Consider the following 21,283-nt stretch of genomic DNA (forward strand, 5'->3'; position numbering starts at 1 on the left):
CTGAAATCCCACCCCCCATCCGTTGTAAGTATAAAGTTTTATTGGAACATCGCTGCATCCATCCATGCACAGTGTTTTCTGTGGCGGCTTCTGGTACACCTGCAGAGTTGAGGCGTTGTGACAGAAACTGATGGCCCGAAAAGCCAGAAGTACACAGCTGTGGTCTGGCCCAGGGCAGGTGCACAGCGAGGTTTTTAGATGAGCAGTAAGAACTGGGTTTTTGGAGCTTTTTCTGCCTGCCAGGAGTGCCTAAGCTCCAGCCGTATCATCACATGTAAACCTCAGGGTGGCCCACCAGGTTTAGCGGCCACTGCGGCTTCCTCTCACTTTCTCCAGATGGGAAAGCTGAGGGTTCCTCCACCCCTCGTGGAACTGGCCCTGCCAGTAAGGAGGCGCACCTGGCGTTGGAACATGTGTGTCTGTTTGCAGGGCTGTGGCATTGCTGAGGAAGGAAATAAGGGAGGGGGCTTGTAGAGACAAAGAGGGTGCGGGGGAGAGGTGAGATGGGGGGCCTCGAGGAGGGGGTGATGGCGGAAGGGGGGGGGCTGGCCTCCAGCAGACCATGTGGGAATTCAGACATCATGCTGTAAGCGGGGAAGGTTCAGACTCAGGGAACGGAGCAAGAACCTTGGAGCCTTGATCTTCCGTTTCCACCAGCGACTTTGCGTTTCTCTGTGTTCTAAGGAGTTCTGATGAAATTCGGTATGGTGTGAAGTTAAAGCAGGGCAGATATGATGCTGGGCTTACACTTCAGTCCACAACACTCCTGGAACCTTCCATGGAGCTTAGCAGACCGCGGTGCAAAGGGCCGAGCAGATGGTGTTCCGCCAGGAGGTGATCTCTACGGAGTGAGCAGGAGGTCCGCCTGCCAGAGTGGAGGGCCCTGTCTCCCTCCCAAGGACACCTCTGGGCTGGGTGCTGCAGTGTGAGCCCAGCGGGAAGGAGCTGGTTGTGTCTTTGATTCTGCCCCCACCCGCCAGGCCCACCCCACTGCTGCCTCTGCTGTTTGGTGCTCATTGGGGTCAAGGAGGCCCCATGGAAACGAGTCTCTGCCTGCTCCTTGGTGGATGGAGGCTTGGAGGCTGCCGGGCTGACCGGTGTCTTCCAGGGGTGTGAGGAAATGGTGACAGCCCGTTGCTCCCTGGGCCTTGGGCGCCGTGTCTGTAGTACGTCCTGGGCATTACCACACCTGATCCCGGGTCCGCCCTGTCGGTGTTAGAGAGGGAGGGATCCCTGATGGAGGGACAAGCTCTTGCCTCATGTCCCACAGCTAACGGCGCGTTGGCAGGCCTGGGAGCCATAGCCTGTCGGCCTATATCCCCGGTCCCTGCTCCCGGTCACCGTGCCAGATTAGTGGTGGCAGCTCTCAAGCCCTTGGGGACCAGCCATCAGGCATGGCTGTGACTGCCTAAATGTGGCCCCTCAGCTGTTCGCAGAGCTGGGTCAGGCCTTGAAATAGCCTCCTGGTTCAGTCGAGGTCAGGTCTGCACGGGGGCGGGCTGGCTTCAGGCTGCTGCCCCAGCATGAGGAACGAGGCCTCTCAGTCCTCCAGGCCGAGCCCTCCGCTTGCTGTAGCAGCTCGGGCACAACTTTGCGCGGATCCGGTTTCTCGCTTCTGAGGGAGTAGGGTGTATGAGGCAAGCTGAGCTATTTCTGTTGGCTTGAATACGGTGGAGGTCGAGGTGGAGGCCAGAAGATGGGAGACGTATTTGCACTTGATCTTAGTCAAAAGGCCGAGAAGCGATGATGGAGACGTATTTGGGAATTAGTTAAAAACCGTCATGTTCCATGCTCTGTTTCACTCCTGTACACTTTTCTCCATCCCTGTCTGTTGGAGGTCGCTGAGTCCTTCAGGGCCCATGTCACATGCCCTCTGACTGCCCCCTGCCCTCCCATGGTATGATTCAGCCAACAGGTGTTATTGAACATACCTCTGAGGCCCACAAGAACAGACGTGGAACAGCCCTACCCTGAAGCTGATGGGTCTCAGGGAGGAGTGAAGGCCACGTTGCCTCACGGTGTGTCCAGAGCACTCTGGGAGCCCAAGTACTGGCTCAGCAGGCAGGACAGAAAGAATTTGCAAGCATTTCTCAGAGGGGGCAACCCAGGCTGGGTTTTGCATGCTGATTAGGAGCTGGTTATGAGGCTGAAGGGACAGCCTGTGCGGTGGGAGCTGAGGGGCCAGCCGTGAGGTGATATGGGGAGTGCGGCTGGGTGGGTCTGCTAGAGCTCAGGGTGTGAACTGTGCAGGCCGGAGAGGGAAGGCCAGGCCTTCTTCCTGCTCAAAACCCCCTCTATGTGCTCTAGGTCACATCATTATTGCTGGCTGGGGCCTCTTTCCCCCATGAACCCCTTGAGGATGGTTTGCAGGCAGTTGAGGCAGTGGAGAGAACACAAGTCTGGAGTTCTCGGGCCGGAATTCAAATCCCAGCTCCTCTCGAGCTTCATGGCTTTGGGTTCATTCCTTAATTTACCCAAGTAATAGTCTCCCTCTGTAGGAGGGGACAGTCCCTACTTCCGTCTTGGGGCTGTGGGACCGAGTGAGGGAGGGAGGGGTGGAGAGCACCCAGTGCAGGACCAGCCTCATGGTGGGCATGTTCTCTTAACAGAAAGAGGGCACTTAGGTAATCCTGAGGCTTAAAGCCTTCTCAGCAGCCAGCCTTTGATCAGAACCGTGACCACTGACCAGAAGGCACGTGGTTTCCCCTTTCCTGAGAATCTCTGATGCAGGGAAACTGAACACGCAGTGGGCAAGCAGGAGCTACCCAGCTGTCAGCGGGACAAGCCTTTGAAAACTGCCACCGAGAAAAGCAGACACGTCCCCACATCTGAGTGTTTGCACACTGTGTAGGCATTTGGGGAAACTCAGTGCCTCCAACATACTGAATGGTGCTGGAAGGGCTCTGGGGAGAGGAGAAACCAAGAGGCCCCATAAGTGGAGTAGGGAGGGGAGGAGAAATGGCACCACCTGGTGCAGGATTACGAGTCCAGCAGCCCTTCTTATGTGAAGGGGCTCTGCGAGGAAATGGCCATCTCATTCCACACCTGGCATGTGCCGAACACACAAGGAGCGGGGTGCTAATTTGTGGGGTTCCCCTCTGATTGTGACTTAAGTCTTAGAGAGTCCCCATTTCTAGAACCATTGTTTGTCCAAGAGCATGTATGTAAGATGTTCGGGTAGGAGCCGGATCTGGAACGAAAGCTCGTGTCAGTAGCTCCTTTCTTCCCTGGACCCTGAATCACGAAATACATGTTGAATCCCGAGGACTGGACTCAGCCTTCGAGCCCGGGACTGTTTCTCAGCCCCACCTCTTCCTGCTTAAGGAAATGGGGCTCAGCAAGGTCCCATGTCGGTCGGCAGCATCCATTTGTCCGCCCCGATGAGGTTGTAGGTGCCAAACGCCTTCCTACCACAGCGGCACGAAGTAGGCACCAAGGAAGAGTGCACTGAAGGAGGGCTCGAGTTCAGGGAGCTGCCTGATGGTGGATTTTCTCTTCCAGTAATGACTCCCGTCTGGCCTGGCGCAGCCTGACGGTGAAGGTGCTCAGAGGTGGAGCCCCGCCCACACCCCCCCCCCAGTGCTGCAGCCCCACCCCACCCCTGCAGCATGTGTCTAGGCCTCGAGCCCTTGTGACCCGGGTGCCTTCATCTGACCGTTCTCATGTGTGTCTTTGTGGAGCAGGAGCTGAGAGAAGACAACATCATTTTAATCGAGACCAAGGCCATGCTGGAGGAGCAGCTGACCGCGGCCCGGGCCCGGGGCGACAAAGTTCACGAGCTAGAGAAAGAGAACCTGCAGCTCAAGTCCAAGCTTCATGACCTAGAACTGGTATTGCCGCCACTCCCCCCCACCCCCCACCCCCCCCCACCCCCCCCACCCCCGCTGTCACTGCATCCCCCATGGACTGGGGCAGGTTCAGGTTTACGCTCTGCCCTTCTCTGGGCTTTCGGCCTGGGCTCACGCTGCTGCTGCTGCTGCCATGGTGGTCCCGGGGGCCATGGAGGCAGGATTTGATGCCTACAAGATAGGGCTCGACTGCTCATGCTTTCCTGTAAGGATGGATGTCCACGTGTGTCTGTTACAAGAAGGTCTCTGCTGGCCTCCACGGTGTGGGCTGAACTGTGATGCGGGAGCGTCTTCAAGGCCCGATGGGCCTGCTTGAAGGCCACAGAACCACCCGGCCTCACGGTACTTTCTCTAAGGCCCCACGTGGTATGTCACTCTGTCCAGACAGCGTTCATTAGAGACCTCAGGGCTCTGTTCATCATCCAGGTCACTGGGACAGGGTGTCTTTTAGCAGCTGTAACTCTCACAGCTGGCTGTGGGGTTGGAGACATTTACTTGCAGCTGGGCTTTTTTGGTGGGTTTTTTGTTTGTTTTTTGGGATTTTTTTTTTGCAGTGAACAGGTGCATGGAGTCTGGAGTCCCTTCATCCTGGGGGAAATGAGGGCAGGTGCCTGGGGGGCCAGGGTCTTACTCCTTCCCTCTTTCTGCACCAGGACCGGGACACAGACAAGAAGAGAATCGAGGAGCTGCTGGAGGAAAACATGGTCCTTGAGATAGCCCAGAAGCAGAGCATGAACGAGTCTGCCCACCTCGGCTGGGAGCTGGAGCAGCTGTCCAAGAACGCGGACCTGTCCGACGGTGGGTAGCACCTGGTGTCTCCAGCCGACCCGGCTGCCCCTTCTCCCTCGGCCGGGGAGCTGAACACTTGGCTCAGAATCTTCCATGTCAGTCTGTCCATTCGCCCTCAAATAAAAAGGATTTCTTTCAAGTGCCATTTGGAACAGTCTCCTTGCAGTTCTCCCCTAGGAGAACATGAGGGGTCTGGCAGCCTCCTTGTTGGGACGTGAAATGCAAATTAAGTGTTGCCCACTTCCTCATTTCCCATATGGACCGTCCTAGGAGCTTCCAGATTACAGCGTGCTGACCCCCAGAGGACATCTTAGGCTTCTCTGTGGATGGTTGAAAGCTCTGGATGGCAGGTGACATCCCCAGGGGCCATTAATCTCCACTCTAGCTGTACCACCAGCGTTATTTCCTCTGTTCATTTGCATAATTGGGCAAGATGGATGCAGTCTGTTTTCTGTCTCTCCGGGTGGGGATTGCTAAGTGGCTGCTGCTCGCCGGACCGGGACCTCTTTCTCTCTCCCTGTGCTTGCGCCGCGGCAGCGGCTGCCCAGCACCCCAGACGAGGTGTTGGCCTGGGGGAAGGTGGGTGGGGCAGGAGTCAGCCCTGCAGCAGGAAGCTCTGCCTGCTGGGCAAACAATAAGCCAGTTCCTTTGTTCAAAAATAGTACTCCTGCACCTGAGAGCGCAAGTTAATGTTTACTTAGAACTTTACAGAGCGTTGGTAGGGCATTGACTGGTTTGGGGGTGGCTTTTTCAATTCTAGTACAATCCCTAAGCATAATGAAAAGGTCACTGAGAGCAGCTGGTTATTTCTTATCTTTGAGCTCTGAACCTAAAATCAGTTGAGTAAATTGTTAATCTATGTGAGAAGTTAGTTCTATCCGAGCTTTGGTGCCCCAGTGCTGTTGGGAGCGGTGGGCCCACAGGGCTGGGGGGTCACAGGGATCCCCTGCTCTGCGAGTTGAGGTCCACTGGGGAGGGACTGATGCCCCCTGGTGGAGCAGAGACGTGGTGCGGGCTGCCTAGGACAGGCTCAGACCAACCGTGAGGGGCAGCTCATGGGGTCGGTAAGCCTCACCAATTCAGACTAAAGTGTTTGTGAGCCCTTTCAGGTCAGTGATGATGATTTCTTCTTGGTGGTCCAGCTCCTAGTGCTTATCTGGAAGCTGAGGGGCGTTGGTTTGAATGGCGGCATAGGGGGAGTAGAGCCTGAACGTCCTGGTGCGTGTGTGCTGTGGTGGCTTCTCCAGTCAGAGCAGCTGGCTAGATGACCTCCTTTAAACCTCGGTTTCTTATCCTGCAAAATGGGGGTAACGAAGCCACCTCTCAGGATTGCTGTGAATATCCAGTGACAGGAAGAGTGAAGCGTTACACCGTGCCTGGCCCACGGGCGGGCAGTCCGTGCTGAGCACCTTTCTTCTTGGTTGCATCAAAACCCATCCCCCCCACATGCACCTGCACACACACGCGTATGCACACGCACACACATGCACACGCACACCCGATTGCTGGGGATGCTGATGAACACAGCGCTCGGCGAAGAGCCGTTGGTTTTCTTTGTGATAAACTGTTGTGTCCTCATCGTGGTCTCTGAGGCCCTGCCTTTCACTGAAGAGGAAATGAGGCTTGTAATCAGTTCCATTGTTTAACTTGTGGAACCTTCGCTTTGATGCCGTGAGCACAGAGCTGCAGTCGGGAATGACCACAAAGTGGAGGTAGACGGCGGGGCCAGTGGCAGGACAGTGAGACTGTACCAAACGCCACAGAGCTGCATGCGGAAGATGATTAAAATGGTTAATTTTATGTTCTGTGTATTACACCACAATTTAAAAATGTTATTTTTCCTCATGGTTGCTGCAGAGGTATGGTCCGAGTGATCCTGGGTCCTGAGTCCCTGGGGTCTTAGGTCGGGTTCGTTGCATTTGTAGCATGGTGAGAACTGAGCCCTCCATGCATGTGTGTCCCTTGAGAATACATGTGCTGACGTGTGCGCCGGCCTGGGAGGGTCGGCATGGTGAACGCTCCCGCCACCGCCTCCGCGGCGTGCCTGCTGTTGCCTGGGGTCTGTAGGACACTCCGGCTTGTTGGGGATGTTCTGCCATCCTCGGTGGGTGAGGAACGCTTCAAGATGGATGCTGATGCCTCCAGTTCTTACGATCAGACAGAGGGTGTGAATGCACACGTTTTGTTTCCAGCTTGATGTGCTTGCTATGAAAGCCGTCCCCTCTGTGTGCCTCTAGCCCCTGGCCTGATGAATAAGAAGCTGGTGGGGAGGCTGTGTTAGCAAGTGTGGTAAGGCTCCCAGAATGGAGCATGTGGAACTACTGACGGTACAGGTGGGGACAGGACAGCCCCGATCCCTTCTTTTCTTTCTTTCTTTTTTTTTTTTTTTTAAGATCTTATTTATTTAAGAGAGAGAAAGCATAAGTGGGTGGAAGGGGCACAGAGAGAGGGAGAAGCAGACTCCCCAGTGAGCAGGGAGCAGGGGCTTGATCCCAGGTCCCTGAGATCATGACCTGAGTGGAAGTCAGACGCTTAATGACTGAGCCACCCAGACACCACCGCCATCCCCCACAGTCCCTTCTTTCATGGGCTTTCATGTACATTCTTTTCTTCCTTTCCAAAAAAACCCCCCTGAGTTACCTTCCCGGCTTATGGCAGGAGGGGGCCAAGAAGTTTGGTTCGTGACTCTTGGGTCTGTGCCCCCTTCTTCATTTGTATTTGAGCTCTTTCGGGGCAGAATAGATAATCTGCCTTTTTCTGTCTTCAACTCACATTTTCATCTCACTTAGAATTTTAAACAAATTTACATGTATCATCTCATTTTTTTTCCAGTACAGTCGTGAAATTATAAAATCTGTCTAAAGGATGGCAGCTACCAGGCATACATACCCACACAGCCACCTTATTGCTCTTAGCAGACATAACTAGCCGATTACCATGCCCTTCCTGCTGAGCCTCCCAGGGCTGGCACAGAAATGTCACCGACTGGCCCATCTCTGTTGGTCTCTTACCCGACTTTGTGCTTTAGCCTCTAGGAAGTCATTTGTATTTGAGCTGAACGAATGTGCCTCCAGCCGTATCCTGAAGCTAGAGAAGGAGAACCAGAGCCTCCAGAGCACCATTCAGGGGCTGCGGGACGCGTCCCTGGCATTGGAGGAGAACAGCCTGAAGTGCGGGGAGCTGGAGAAGGAGAACCACCAGCTCAGCAAGAAGGTAACCCCAGCCAGGGGTGGGTGACCTCCTCCCCCAGCCCTTGTCTGTAGTATACAGCGGGCAGAGCACATAAGAGTAGCAAGCACACACAGCCCAGCAGAGATGCTGACTGCAGTGCAGCCACAGTCAGTTGTAATAGAGGGACAGGAAGGTCATCGACAAGAGTAAAGAGGTAGCGGGGCTCGTCCCTGCACCACTTCTTTGAGGGTGTGGCCCACATGTGACTTGAACTCTGTGTGCCTTGTTGTCTTCATCTGTGAAATGGGGTTAACGTGGATTGTAAGGATGATAGGACTTACTGTAGGTCAAGGGTCTGGCACAGAGTAAGTGCACTATTAAAAAGCATAGGATGGGACATGGGAGAGGAAGCAGCGATGTAAGTCACGTGTGTGTGTGTGTGTATGTGTGTGTGTGTGTGTGTGTGTGTGATGGGTGGATGGTTTTAGGGCATTGCTGGTAGTAAAACAAGGTCAGAGCTCAGTTTCTCGGATTATGGGATGAGGAAGAAGAGAAAGCTGACTTGTATTTGCCTTGCAGGACAACTGCTGGGTCTTCGATTTAGCACAGTAGAGCCCAGACCTCTCGGAGGATAGACACAGGCTTGCCAACTGTCTTTGCTCTGTGGTGATGAGGACCCCAGTTCATGCCAGGGTGTGCAAGGGGGCCGTTGAGAGCTAGGGGTTACCCCACGTGTTGGTCCCAGGGCTTCCAGACTCCTCACCCACATGGTACGGCACAGATGCTGTGTGGGCTCTGAGCACACCCTCTGCCAGATCCTACCTGGGGTAGAGAGTGGGGGGAGCTCTCGCTTGCCAACCGCTGTGCAGGCCGGCTGCTTCAGGGGATGCAGGGGTCCGTCCTGCACACAGGTCCTGCCAGCCTTGTGTACGGAGGCTGCATTGGCAGGGGATGGGGGCTGTAGGCCGGAGACCAGGCACCCCGTCCTGGCTATCCCGGCACTTCCTCGCTGGGTGAGGCGCGGCTGGAACGGTCTCTCCGGTCCCCTCCGGAGGCCTCCAGCACTCACCCTCCTCATCCCTTTGAAGGCTTGTGTGCTCTGCAGCCTGCTAGGTGCCAGATACTTTGTGGTCTCCTGGAGGACAATGGGAAGCTCCCCTCTCGAGCCCTGGCTCCTCATGCAAGTGGAAGGCACTGAGACGGTTTGGGGTTTTACGTTCACGGGGGCCTAGCACAGGAAATGTCTTTATAAATGGCAATCCGACCTCAGCCAAGATTAAAAAAAATTGACCTTTAGAGAGATGAGAACCTTTGACTCTGCAGGTCCTCGTAGGTCAGCCATAGAAAAGCAGCAGGGTAATCTCGCTGGCCCAGCTCCCAGCTGGCCTCTGAGGTCACCACTCACACTTTCCTCTCCCCTCGGGGTCCGCCCCGGCCCCCCACTGCAGACAGGACTGGCGGTGGGGGCTGCCTGCCCGGCTTTACTCCTGAGCCCCCGTCTCTCGCCCCTCCCCACTTCCTCTTGCATCAGTTCCCCAGGGGACAGCCCCTCCCCTGCCACAGCCCATGGGAAACATGTCTTGGCACAGCATTCCTGGTGCAAAGGAGGTGCCCCTATTCCCAGACTGGAGCCCTCTGTGTCTGGTGCAGGGAGCCCTGGAAGAAGGTCCTCCTGCCCCCCAGAGCACCTCTCCTCCCTGTTCTGCTCAGCCTGCCCAGGGCTGGTTCTGACCTGGTGCGGAGGGTTATGTTCTTTCCTTTCCCCAGCCTTGGTCACCTCACCCTGCTATCCTTGTCTCTGTGGGCTGTGTTTCAGCCACCAGCTGGTGTTTCTTGGCCCATAGGTGAACCACCGACCTGGCAGAGCCCCACAAGGGACGCGGCCCTGACACTGACTTTCCTGGAGGTAGTCCAGACAGCATAGCATAGGACGGACATGGGCCAGCGGGGACATAGTGACCTGGAGGCCCAGACCCCTGGTGCCAGCCTGGCTCTCCCCACCATCCCAAGTGTAGCCCAGGCTGTAAGCTTGTTTAGGTTTGTAATGTCTGTGGGAAACGTTCCCCAAAGTTAATACCCTCCCTCTCACTCACAGAACTTCCACGGACTTTAGAGAAACCACCTCCCTCTAACGACTGTAACTTTATGTCGATCTCGTGAGAGTTTGTACCTTGAGTTGAGAAGTAAAGAATCCTTATGTTCAGAGGAAGGGGGCAACCCTTTGGGGGAGCACACAGCCCCACGGCTGAGAGGAAACTCCCTGGCACCCACATATCCTAGGAGCCCACAGCCTGAGTGGGGTCTTGAGGAAGGACAGAAAGCCCTTTCTGGGCTAGCAGGATGGCAGCGAGCTCCCCCAGGGTCACTGTGGTCCCTCAGGGATGAATAAGCATTGGGACTCCAGTTTCATGGCAGAAAGAACCAGAAAGGGAGAAAGAGGACAGTGAGCATCCAGCAGGGATGGGGGAATGTGGGGAAATCATGTCTTCAGACGAGAATTCTCTCTCTGGGACAGAAGGGACAGTGAGGTAGATTAACGGTGAGCTTGGGGTGAGCTGGGAAGGCAGGGCGCACGCACCACAGGGCCCCGGACTGTGCACGAGACCAGGGCTGGGGTCGCCCACTGGTGTGCGTCCTCGCTCTGATTTGTGTTCACTGTAAGGCCTTGGGTGAGTCACTGAGCTCCTCCCGCCCAGAGTCGCCCTCCGTGTGATGATTGGTCGTAACCGTCCGCACCCTCTTAGGGAGGTCAGCTGACATTGGCACACCCGGTGTCTGCTGAGCGCTCTGTGCTGGTAGAAGCTTGTGAAGGTGGACACTGCTGGCCCCATGCCCGTTAGAGAGACTTGCTCCTGGTCCTGTCACTAGGAGCAAGGGACCAGATCCTGAACCCTTGTCCCTCTGACGCCAGTCCCTGCCCTTTTCCCAACTCCTGTCTGCAGTGATAAGGAGTTTGGTGTCAGCAGGAAGGGCTGGCCGCCCTCTTGAAACCCTGGTGCTGCCAATGGCACCACCGGCATCGCCTCAGCCCGCTGAGTCAGCTTCTGCCTCTGCCATGGTCTCTGGGCATGGGGCACAACTGTGACAAGCTGGAGCTAGATGGTTCATGTTTAGGAAGCCCGGGCACTGCTGGGGCCCAGCAGGAGAGTTTGGTGCCCAGGAGGGGCTTGGGTGGTCGACTGGGCAAGATGAAATGTGGTCTGGCCTGGGGCAGGCGATGGGCATGTGGAGCAGGATGCAGCACGGGCAGACAGGACATGACTCGGGGACAAACTTACCTGGAGGGTGCAGGAGGAAGGAGAGATGCATCAGAAGACGGCTCCAAGCAGCTGGATGAACAGGAGTGTCACCGACCCAGGCGACATTCGTGGGGGAGGGGGAGGGACGAGGGTGAGCGGGAGGTCCCAGCAGGGCATCAGAGGGTAGTGGCTGGTGGCCCTGAAGCATGGGGTCCGACCCTCGCGTGGGTGGACAAGGCCTGAGATGGAGGCGAGGGACCTGGAGGAGGCAGAGAACACGGCAGCGAGGCTGAGGAGGACTTGGCGCCCAGGACCTTCCCCTCCTTCCCTTCCTTCCCGAGCAGAAAGTGCAAGGTGTGGGCTCAGGACTGAGGTTGCTACGGAACACCGTCCGGATGGTTTTTTTTCCTCGAGAAGAGACCTAGTAGAGTATTCTGCGAAGCTGACAGGTTTGGGTTTGTCCTAAAGCGGAGCTCGCCTTGCAAGGCTGACTTGTGCATGGGCTGGGTCTTTGGGCTCCACAGATTGAGAAGTTACAGACGCAGCTGGAGAGGGAGAAGCAGAGCAACCAGGATTTGGAGACCCTCAGTGAGGAGCTGATCAGAGAGAAGGAGCAGCTGCAGAGTGACATGGAGAGCCTGAAGGTTGACAGAGCCAGGCAGGTAGGTGTCTCCAGGACGGATGCTCCCGCCCACAACAGGGCACGTCCAGGATTCCAGCCATTTCCTGGTAGTGGATGAGCGACACACAGGTCACCACTTGCCCAGCCGAGCTGCTCCAAACCAGCGATTCTTGAACTGACAGTGGAGGAGCAGGTGGTCAGAGTTTGCCTCCCAGGGGACACCGGCTGTCCTGGTTTTGATTGTCGTGATTGGGAGAAGGGGAGGGAAGGGGCTGATGGCATGTGGGTGGAGGTCAGAACTGCTACCAGATGTCCTGCAATGCATAGGACAAGGAGCTGACCAAGCTGCAGGCATCCGCAGCGTCCTAGCAGACAGCCCCGGCCAGCCTCCAGGCTTTATTTGGCTCACACCACAAGAAGTCCCAGGGTGGGCAGCCCAGGGCTGGTGCAGTGGCTCGGGGATGCCAGCCAGAAGCCAGGCCTCTCTCTTCCCGCTATGCCACCCCCAAGCTCTGGCAGGAAAGTGGTCATGATGCCCAAGGTATGCGTCCTGTGGCGTGCCAGGCATGTTAGAGGCACAGAGCTGACAGTCACCCTGAGCCCTGCAGGATGAGGGGGAGCCAGGGGTGCTAAAGGTTGGTGTTGGGTGGGGGCGTTGAGGATGGTGAATATTCAAGGCAGAGAGAGATCACCTGCAGTGTCTTCTGGGGGAGAGTGATATAAGGGGAGGCCGCAGGCGGACGGGCCCAGGTCGTGGGGGTCCCACCGGCCAGGGTGAAAGGTACCAGGGAAATCTCATCCATTCTTTTGAATCAGAGGGAGAGCTGTGGCTTGCATTTCTGAATCACTCGGGCTGCTGTGGGTGTGTTTTGGCTTGAGCAAAGTCGCGAGTGCCCTTTACCTGCTATCCACACCAGCCCCCTGGGAAGCAGCGGGACGGATCTGGGTGCTCTGTCGGGGGCCTGAACTTGAGTCTCCCGGTTTGAACCCAGATCACTGAACGACATCCGTGCAGCCGCCGTGTCATTCGTGCCCATTCTGTTTCTCTGCAGATCAAGGTCCTCGAGCAAGAGAAGGATCGTCTCAACCAGGCGGTGTGGTCGCTGCGGGAGAGGTCACAGGTCAGCAGCGAGGCCCGTGTGAAGGACATCGAAAAGGAGAACAAAGCCCTCCACCAGACGGTGACAGAGACCAGCAGCCGACTCAGCAAGCTGGAGTTCGAGAAGCAGCAGCTGCACAAGGACTTCGAGCAGGTGAAGGAGAAGGTGGAGCGGGCGGAGGAGCTGGAGAGGGAGCTGCACCGGCTGGAGAAGGAGAACGAGAAGCTGGCCAAGAAGGTGGCCTCCCTGAAGACCGCCACCGAGAAGGCGGACGCCCTGGAGCGCGAGAGCCGGGGCCTGGCGCTCGAGAACCGGCAGCTGAGGAAGTCGCTGGACACCCTGCAGAACGTGTCGGTGCAGCTCGAGGGTCTGGAGCAGGACAACAAGCAGCTGGACGAGGAGAACCTGGAGCTGCGCCGCATGGTGGAGACCCTGCGCTTCACGGGCGCCAAGATGGCACAGATCGAGCGGGAGAACCAGGAGCTGGAGCGGGAGAAGGAGGAGCTGCGCAAAAACGTGGAGCTGCTCAAGGCCCTGAGCAAGAAGTCCGAGCGCCTGGAGCTCAGCTACCAGGGCGTGAGCGCCGAGAACCTGCGGCTGCAGCAGACGCTGGAGAGCAGCGGCCAGAAGGCCCAGGCCCTGGAGCAGGAGCTCAGGGAGCTGGAGGCCGAAAACCAGGCCCTGCAGCGCGACCTGGAGGCCCTCCGGCTCGCCAACAAGCAGCTGGAGAGGTCGGAGAAGGACCGGAAGGCCCTGGAGCAGGAGGTGGCCCAGCTGGAGAAGGACAAGAAGCTGCTGGAGAAGGAGGCCAAGCGGCTGTGGCAGCAGGTGGAGCTCAAGGACGCGGTCTTGGACGACAGCACCGCCAAGCTGTCCGCTGCGGAGAAGGAGAGCCGCGCCCTGGACAAGGAGCTGGCCCGCTGCAGGGACGCAGCCAGCAAGCTAAAGGAGCTGGAGAGGGACAACAGGGACCTCACCAAGCAAGTCACCGTGCACACGCGGACGCTGACGACCCTGCGAGAGGTGAGCTGCTGCGGGTGGGTGGGCCAGCGTGTGCGGGGGGAGGGGGAGGGGGCGGGGTTGGTGTCTTGGTCCCAGGGCCCAGGGGCACGCCGTGGGGTGCGCCTCCCAAACAGAAGTGGGATTGTGTGTGTTGTCCCCAGTGCTACCCAGGATGGTGTCTGCGGGGACGAGAATGAAGAGGGACGTCACCTGTTACAGTCTCCCTGGCCAGAGCTGACCACCACTCCTGGTCTGGCTCACTTGGTCCCATCACCTCCCGTGGGCGTTTGCACATGTACATGCTTGACATCGTCCTTTCCTGCATCCTAATCTTTTTGGCCTTTCACTTCCTATAACTTTTCCTCAGTGTAGGGAGTAAGCTTTAAGCCATGGGTTTCTAATGGCTGCGAGATATTAATTCTGTAGATTCTGTAGATTGACTGCAATTACTTTTTGGACATTTAGGTGGTTTCCCGATTTTTTTTCATTATTTTAAATAACGCTGGACATCTTTACACACACATCTCTCTTTTCAGCCTGTGTTCCTAGAAGTGAAACTATGGCATCTAAGGGTATGAGCATTTTAAAGTTTCCTACTATGTCTCTGTCCTCCTTTTTCCCCAGTATTTATCCCCCAGGTCATCTGGCTATTCCTTCAGGATTTGGGCAGGGGAATAAACTGCTTTTGGGAATGACTCAAACGTCCACAGGGTGCGGTACAGAAGTCGGGTCTCATGCCTGTAGGAACCCAGCATGGCTGTTCACGGGCAGTCTTAAATGCAGTGAGTCTGGCAGCTCAGTTTTGCCACCTGGTGGCATGGCCAGACTGTGGCCTCAGGTGGATGAGGGAGAGCGTGAGTGAGAGGGACCACACTGTGCTGTCCAGAACTTGGTCACCCAGCCATGTCTGGCTTCAGGTCAGGCTAGATGTGCATTAGCTGTGTGCCAGGGGAGAAAAGGAAGTAGGTTTGGGGACCACACAGTCGTCTCCATGTCCTAAAAGGAGTATAGAGGATGATGCAGGCAGGTCTGTATGCTGTGGGGGGAGACACACAACATGAGTACAACCCCTCATCCCTGTCTCTGTGAGCTTCACATCAGTTACACTGAGGTCACAGACAAGCCCGGAATCATAGCAGCTCCTCACCCCTGGCTGACTTCTCACTCATGAAAGTCCAGGTGCGCCACCCCCTTCCACCCCGGGACCCTGCCGTCTGTGCTGTGACTCCACAGTCCAGGCTGCTTGGACGAATGGCTCCACCCCTCCTCCCCCAGCACAGGGCCTAGGCAGTCACCACGGCCGGAGAGAGGCTCTGTGCCGTGGCCTGCAGTGACTCAGGGCACGTCCACCTGCAACTTGCTGGCCAGAATTACCCACCAGCTGCTGGGTGGCTGGGAAATTTGGGGGAGCAGATGGAATGTTTGGCGAGTCCCGCTCCATTACTGCCATCACAGGCCTGAGGATTTGCTGTTGGGGAGGGGGTGGCGGCTCACATGCCAGTAGCTGTGGTACCAGGCAGAGAGCAGTGCCTGCCTGGAGAGCTCCTGAGACACGTGGAAGGAAGCTGGGCCTCCAGGAAGGGACCCACCTAAAAGAGAGCCCCACTTTGGCAAAGCGAACCAAAACCAGGGATTTTTTTTTTTCTTAAGACTTTATTTATTTGACAGAGATATAGCAAAAGAGGGAACACAGGCAGGGAAAGTGGGAGAGGGAGAAGTAGGCTTCCCGCTGAGCTGGGAGCCCGATGTGGGGCTTGATCCCTGGACTCTGGGATCATGACCCAGGCCAAAGGCAGACACTTAATGACTGAGCCACACATGTGCCCCAAAACCAGGATTTAAAGTAAAATCTTTCTCCTCCTAGTACTTCTTGCAGAGAATTTGCAATAGGAAAAAGTATTTCATTCCATGACTCCACAGAAAAAGGCAGGCATGTCAGAATCCAGGCTGCCTCCTCCAAGGTCAACGGAAATGGTATTGCAGACATACGTCATGGACACATTGCCGTGTAGTCTGGTCCACTTTCAGTGCAAGGAGGCTGGGAACGTGTGTCTCTCCCCTGCCCTTTGGAAGACATCCCTGGGGTTCACCTGCCCCTGCTGAAGTGTCAGCTCAGCCCTCAGGACGCCTGAGTCAGCTGTGACTCTGGAAGGTAGCTGCTCAGCCTTGAGAAGGGGCCTATGCCAGGCCCTCCCCACTGGGCTTCCATCCCACCCGCATCCCTCCCCGTCCTCTCCCTGTCCTGGCAGGATCTGGTGCTGGAGAAGTTGAAGAGCCAGCAGCTGAGCAGCGAGTTGGACAAGCTGAGCCAGGGGCTGGAGAAGGTCGGCCTCCACAAGGACCTGCTGTTGCAGGATGAGAGCGGCCACAGCAACACGTGAGCACCCCCCTGCTGCGGTCTGTGGGCCCTCTCAGCACGCGCTGCACACCCCCAGCTCCAGAGCTCAGTTCACTCTGCACAACCTGGGGCTTGCATGTGATCTCTGGAAGAGGCTGGCGTCCCTTATGGGACAGGGCTTCTTCCTGGAGAGTCCCGGGGAGGAGTGCAAGGAGACTCTCTTGTCCAGTGGGAAGACTTCTTAATTGTTTTAAAATAGATTTTTTTTTAGAGTCAGTTTTAAGTTCAAAGCAAAATTAAGGGGAAGATACAGAGAGTTCCTGAATGCTCTCTGCCCTGCCCAGGAATAACCTCCCCAGTGTCCATAATCCCCCACCAGAGTGGTGCATCTGTTATACTTGCTGTGTCCCCATCGACCCTTCATCCCCCAGTGCCCACAGTGAACCGTAGGGTTCACTCCTGATGCTGCACGTCCATGGGTGTTGACACAGGTGTGCTGCCCAGGTCTACTTACAGGATCCTACAGACTCGTTTCACAGCCCCACACGTCCTCTGTGCTCTGCCTACCTATTTGTTCCTCTCTCCCCCACCCCAGCCCTTGAATTGTAAAAAAATTAACTATTGTGAATTTTGCCTGCAATTCTTTTCCAAATCGATCTCATTTTCCAAGGGAATCCGGTATCGTGGACTTTTACTGGACTTTTGCAGAGACCTAGAGTCCCAGCTCCACGTGATGGGTGACGTGGCACCCTGTTGGTGTGGCAAAAGGGCCACGTAGACTTACCACTTACCTAGCTCGCACTGTGATCTTGGGCAAATTGCTTAACCATTCTGAGACTCGGTTTCCCCATCTGTAAAATGGCCACAATAATCCCTCCCTAAGACTCTGCTTGCAGAGGTGCCGCAGTGACATTTCATTTGAAGCTGTCATTGGTGTGTTTCTGTGGAGAACCCTGGGGAGGGCTCTGGATGATGGCTTGTGGCTCTTATGGTTCTGGGCCAAATGCTGCAGAATTACAAAGGAAACCGGCTCAGTGGGGGAGACAGGTGTTGGCAGCTGGGAGATTGGGAGCCTGTGAGCAGAAGAGACAAAAACTACTGTATATTTTATTTTTCAGAAAATGCAATATTTTGGAGGGCAGAAATGAGTCAGCACTAAAAACAGCGTTAGCCATGAAAGAAGAAAAGATTGTGTTCTTAGAAGCACAGATAGAAGAGAAAGCCAGCCTGAACCGCCAGTTACAGAATGAACTCCAGGTGGTAAGATGTGACCCCTTTCCGGGCCAGCTGTGAATCCCAGACACGAGGCCTCTGCCTCACCTTCTCCAGCCCCTCACCCGGGTAGCAGAGGGGTGGCTGGATGCCCATCTCCCGGAGCAGATGTGCTGACCCACGGGGTTCTGAGCGGGGCTGCCATCAGAATCATACTCCTTGGGGCCGGATGGAACCAGAGTGAACCAGAGGCCTGGGGGCAGAGGAGGCCAGGTCCAGAGCAGTTTTGAGTTTGTTAGGCAGGGTCTGAGACACTGGTGAGAATCAGCATGAGACTGTGAGCATCAGGACCAAGAAAGACATAGAGTCCCAGGGGCACCCTGAGATGGGACAGGTGTGGGTGCACCAGGGCTCAGTCAGGATGTCCACTCCTGGCACATACGTGATTTCCAGCTTTCCTTCTTGAAGCCTTGGCACAGTTCTTGGCTGTGTGATTGAATAAGGAATCTGGAGAAAAGCCGTTCTCGGGCTGGAAGGGACTTTATAACCTCCCCTGGTCCATATTCCCCAGACTCACTTCCATTTTGTGGAGTGGGCTGCTGAGGCTTAGGGAAGCGAGAAGACTGGAGTTGGGACTGAGGCAGATTTCTGGGAGGAGAAAGGGGGAGGATGGGATGGGCTGTGGGCATTCCCCACAGAGCAAGAGCCAGGTGTCAGGCTTATCCCTAATGCCAGGCGAGGGGTCGGGGACGCTGAGGAATTGGGTTCGCTGTGGGACTATCCTCTAGCAGTGAACACAGAGCTCTGAGCGAGCCTCTTCCTGCCCCAAGTCTGCTTTCCTGTTCCCACACCCTGCAGCTGAAGACAGAGTGTGAGATCCTCAGGCAGAACCAGGAGGAAGGCAAGCACTTACAGAACTCTTTCAAACACCCTGTGGAGACTTTGGTCACCGGCCACCAGGGGAAGGAGCCCTGGGGGCCCAGCCACAAGGAGGCCACCATGGAGCTGCTCCGAGTGAAGGACCGGGCCATCGATCTGGAGCGGAATGTGAGTGAGCTGCCCGGGTTCAGAGAGAGAATGCAAGGCACTGTGCCCTAGTGATTGTCCCGCTGTAGGCCGCCATTCGTGGGAAGGACCCAGGAGGTTAGGATCTGCTGAGATTTATCCAGATCTAGTTGAATACCCTTTCTTTTTTCTTTCTTTTCTTTTTTTTTTTTAAGATTTTATTTATTTGACAGATGCACAAGAAGGGGGAGAGGCGGGGGAGAAACAGACTCTCCGCTGAGCTGGGAGCCTGATGCAGAATCGATCCCAGGACCCCGGGATCGTGACCTGAGCTGAAGGCAGACACTTAACAGTGCTTAACAGCCACCCAGGTGCCCCTTTTGTAGTTGAATACTTCTTCAGCTGTCCTGGCAACTCCTACACTCTCCTTTTCATTTGAGATCCCTTTGCCCTTTCTACTGGAAAGGTGTGGATCACATTTTCCCACAGCGAATCGAACTGCCTGCCCATCAGACTTGGCCTGTAGCTTGTACACCAGTTCTCTGTCTCCACGGTGCTTTCCCAGGGGTTACCAAAGCATGGCCCACCACCTGTTTTTGTCAATAAAGTTTTATTGGACCAGAGACATGCCCTTTATTTACAAACTGTGTGGGTTCGTCTTCCCACCATAGTGGCGGCAGAGGTAACTGGTTGGAATGGCCACCACATGTCTGGCAAACCCTAAAATTCAATCTGTCCCTTTATAGAAGAAGTTTGCTGGTGCACGTCTAATCCCCTGATGCTGTTTGACTCTGCCAACAACCTTGTGAAGCAGGTAGTGAGATTTTCACCATTGGCAGATGAGAAAGTGGAGATAGAGTTTAAGAGACTTGACCCTATGGGGCATCTGGGTGGCTCAGATTGTTAGGCGTCTGCCTTCAGCTCAAGCCATGATCTCCGGGTCCTGAGATTGAGTCCCACATCGGGCTCAATCGGGCCCGATGTGGGACTCAATCTCAGGAGTCCCTCAATCGGGCTCCCAGCTCAGTGGGGAGTCTGCTCCTCCCTCTGCCTCTCCCCCTGCTTGTGCTCTCTCTCTAGTGAATAAAAAAATCTTTAAAAAAATAAGAAAGACTCGACGCTACATCCCGTGTTAGTGAGGGACAGCACCAGGCTACAGCCCACCTGTCCTGTTCCCTGGCCTTCTTGGTGGCATATTTTACACAGTCTTTATAGTCTTATGGAACAACTTATTTACTCTATCTGCTGTCACTCCTGAGCAGGGGGAGGTGTGGTCACAGGCTTTTACTCCCTGTCCAGTGGGTTAAGCTCAGAGAAGTACACTCATGGGGTGTTCTGCAGAAGCATTAATGAGAGAAGAGATCCCTTGGCTTTAACCCCAGCTCACCTTGGCCTTGCACTCAGTGCTCAGGTTGGAAGCAGTGTCCCCATGATGTGCATGCATTTCTGTCTGGAAAGCACATACCAAGAAAAGGAGCCCTCTCCCCCTTCCCTTGCAATTCTGTTGATCGTCTATCTTTTCCAGGAGGGAAACATGCTACTTCTCTTAACTGATGGACTCTGGTTTTAGTCCCCAAAGTGTCAGCTCTTGGCGGTTCCTTACCGTCCCTGTGCCCGGGGCTGGTGAACACTGACCGAGCTGATGTCTGATGGGCCTCCTGCTTCCGCCTCCCCTAGAATGCAGCTCTGCAGGCCGAGAAGCAGCTGCTCAAGGAACAGCTACAGCACGTGGAGACGCAGAACGTGGCCTTCAGCTCTCAGATCCTGACGCTGCAGAAGCAGAGTGCCTTCCTACAGGAGCACAACACCACGCTGCAGACCCAGACAGCCAAGCTGCAGGTGAGCCCCGTGCTGTAGGCCTCAGGGAGTGGGCCGGTGGGGAGGGTATCTCTGTGTCTCCCTGAGACCGGCCCCAGCATGCACGCCAGCTCCTCCTCCACAGGAGGCCAGGCCACGTGTGGGAGGCTGTGCTGTTCTGTTTTGTGTTTCAGACTCTTTGTGAGCAGGGGGTGCCAAGTCTCAGGGTGCTAGAAGGTGGTACAGGTGTGCAGCCGTTTCCACCACCGAGCGTCTGACGGCAGGGCTAGCAACTCAGTTTCTGTGCTCTGCCCTGTAGGGTTGCCTATTTCCCCAAGTCTGTGTTCCTTGAGATTTTACTAGGAGTGACTTGGAAAGAGATCCTAGGCTCAGATGCGTTGAGCTCAACAGAGTTAACCAGGTTTGTTTACTATAAATGCTGGCAGAGCCTTTTTTAAGCTGATGGGAATTTTGAGTCTCCACGAAGGAAGTAGGGGGTGAGGTGGCTGGAAGGCTGTTGAGAGCTTCTAGCAAAACTCCCATCCCATGCCACCTAGTTGAGGATGTTGGTTTTTATTTATGGTTGATAGATTGTGGAGAAATTAATTAATCTTTCATTAATGCTGTTTGTGAGAAAAACGTTGAAAATATGCAGCCTGGGTCGGGATGGTATGTAGGAAACTATTTGGCAAAGGGGCTAGGGTTTATTCTTTTAAAATAACGAAATAGGGGGCGCCTGGGTGGCTCAGGGGGTTAAGCGTCTTCCTTCGGCTCAGGTCATGGTCTCAGGGTCCTGGGATCAAGCCCCACGTCGGGCTCTCTGCTCAGTGGGGAGCCTGTTTCCCCCCTCTCTCTCTGCCTGCCTCTCTGCCTATTTGTGATCTCTGTCTGTCAAATAAATAAATAAATAAATCTTAAAACAAAACAAAAATAATGAAATAGGGTATTGGTTCATGGTTGTGGTGGTGGTGGTGGGGAGGTCTCTGGTTTTGCGGTCGGTCACTCCGGTCCCAGAGTGAGTTAGGTAGCGCTCCCTGCTCAGTTTTCTGAGGGTCTGGGATGTTGTTGGGCGGTCGTTCTGTAAACATAAGTTCAGTGAGGGTGGCTGCTGGTGGTATTCAGGTGTTCTCTCTCGTTCCTGATTTTCTACGGGTCCTAGA

The 21,283-nt window shown here is 55.4% G+C and overlaps 1 protein-coding gene across 3 annotated transcripts in view; it reads left to right on the forward strand.

Moving 5' to 3' along the window:
- The window catches only part of CCDC88C (coiled-coil domain containing 88C), a 125,376-nt gene that overhangs the window by 74,231 nt on the left and 29,862 nt on the right, over positions 1-21,283 (forward strand). For all 3 annotated transcript variants that reach the window (XM_047735977.1, XM_047735976.1, XM_047735975.1), the window contains 9 exons: positions 3,684-3,830; positions 4,502-4,646; positions 7,666-7,850; positions 11,572-11,709; positions 12,722-13,792; positions 16,021-16,148; positions 17,228-17,369; positions 18,180-18,368; positions 20,004-20,165. In XM_047735977.1, coding sequence (XP_047591933.1) covers positions 3,684-3,830; positions 4,502-4,646; positions 7,666-7,850; positions 11,572-11,709; positions 12,722-13,792; positions 16,021-16,148; positions 17,228-17,369; positions 18,180-18,368; positions 20,004-20,165 — 2,307 coding nt within the window. The remainder of the gene's footprint in view (positions 1-3,683; positions 3,831-4,501; positions 4,647-7,665; positions 7,851-11,571; positions 11,710-12,721; positions 13,793-16,020; positions 16,149-17,227; positions 17,370-18,179; positions 18,369-20,003; positions 20,166-21,283) is intronic.

Source organism: Lutra lutra, chromosome 7, assembly GCF_902655055.1.
Source record: "Lutra lutra chromosome 7, mLutLut1.2, whole genome shotgun sequence".
Taxonomy (NCBI): domain Eukaryota; kingdom Metazoa; phylum Chordata; class Mammalia; order Carnivora; family Mustelidae; genus Lutra; species Lutra lutra.